Here is a 1,218-nt window from a genome sequence, read left to right on the forward strand (position 1 = left end):
TTTTTTTAGACGGATTCTCACTTTCACCCGGGCTGGAGTGCAGTGGCACGATCTCGGCTCACTGCAACCTTCGCCTCCCGGGTTCAAGTGATTATGTTGCCTGAGCCTCCCAAGTAGCTGGGATTACAGGAGCCCACCCCCACGCCCAGATAATGTTTTTTTTTTTTTTTTCGTATTTTTAGTAGAGACTGAGTTTTGCCATGTTGGCCAGGCTGGTCTCGAACTCCTGGCCGCAAGTGATCACCCGTCTCTGCCTCCCAAAGTGCTGCGATTACAGGCGTGAGCCACCACGCCCAGCCACAGCTGCTGTTAATCATCCTCATAAAGGTAGTTCCAAATACAGGCTCTGGATGGAGTGATAGGATGTCTCCTATCTCCTAAAGCTGACAATTTTTGTGTGGCTGATTGAACAAGCACTGTGGAAAACGACGGACACCGCTGTCCCCAGGCTGAGCAGAGCAGCTCTGAGATCAATTTGAATCTTGTACAACTCCGGCCTCACCGTTCCTCTGTTTCATGGTAACCCTTATGTGACCATTCGTCCGAGGGAAACCAAGAGCGTGATTCTGAAGTTCGCCTGTGCTCCTTGATACCTGATTGTGCCATTTCCCGCAGCCTGGAGACACCTCCCAGCAGGCGGAGGAACTGCGTGGATTGCTGGGTGAGTAGAGCTGAGTCCACCGTGTGGCCAGACCTCTTGGGATCCTGGGTTTGAGCTTGAAGCAGATGTCATGTGTGCCATTAGGGCTCTGTACGAACCAGGAGGAATGAGTTTCTTTTCTTTGGCCAACCTTGATTCAGTAGTTGGACGTAGGGTGCGTGGATTTCCCAGTGAAGCTGCTCTTTTCTGCCCTTCCAGTAGCATGAATAGGTTTCATTCAGGTCCAGCAATGGATGGGACCATCTCGTTCATCCATCCATCCATCCATCCATGTAGTCATGTTTTCAGCAAGTAAGTATTAAGCGTTTTGCCCAAATATTGGGACTCAAAGTCGCATAAAGCAGAGCTTGTGTCCTAAAGGAGCTGGAGGCTGTGGTCAGCAGAGGACATCCGCAAAGATAGCAGGTCCTAACGGCCTGGAAACTGGCAGTGCTGTCTCATGTAGTCACAGGAACTTTTAGCAGGAACGTGTGCGGTCAGCAAGGGCTGCTGTGGGACTTCTAGCAGGAACGTGTTCAGTCAGCAAAGGCTGGTGTGGGACTTTTAGCAGGAACGTG

General features: G+C 51.0%; 1 protein-coding gene across 1 annotated transcript in view; it reads left to right on the forward strand.

The window, feature by feature from the left end:
- The window catches only part of LOC105533645, a 113,517-nt gene that overhangs the window by 6,082 nt on the left and 106,217 nt on the right, over positions 1 to 1,218 (forward strand). The window contains exon 5 of the mRNA XM_011972125.1: positions 616 to 661. Within this exon, the coding sequence (XP_011827515.1) occupies positions 616 to 661 (46 nt within the window). The remainder of the gene's footprint in view (positions 1 to 615; positions 662 to 1,218) is intronic.

The sequence above is a fragment of the Mandrillus leucophaeus genome, unplaced genomic scaffold (assembly GCF_000951045.1).
Source record: "Mandrillus leucophaeus isolate KB7577 unplaced genomic scaffold, Mleu.le_1.0 Scaffold127, whole genome shotgun sequence".
Taxonomy (NCBI): Eukaryota; Metazoa; Chordata; class Mammalia; order Primates; family Cercopithecidae; genus Mandrillus; species Mandrillus leucophaeus.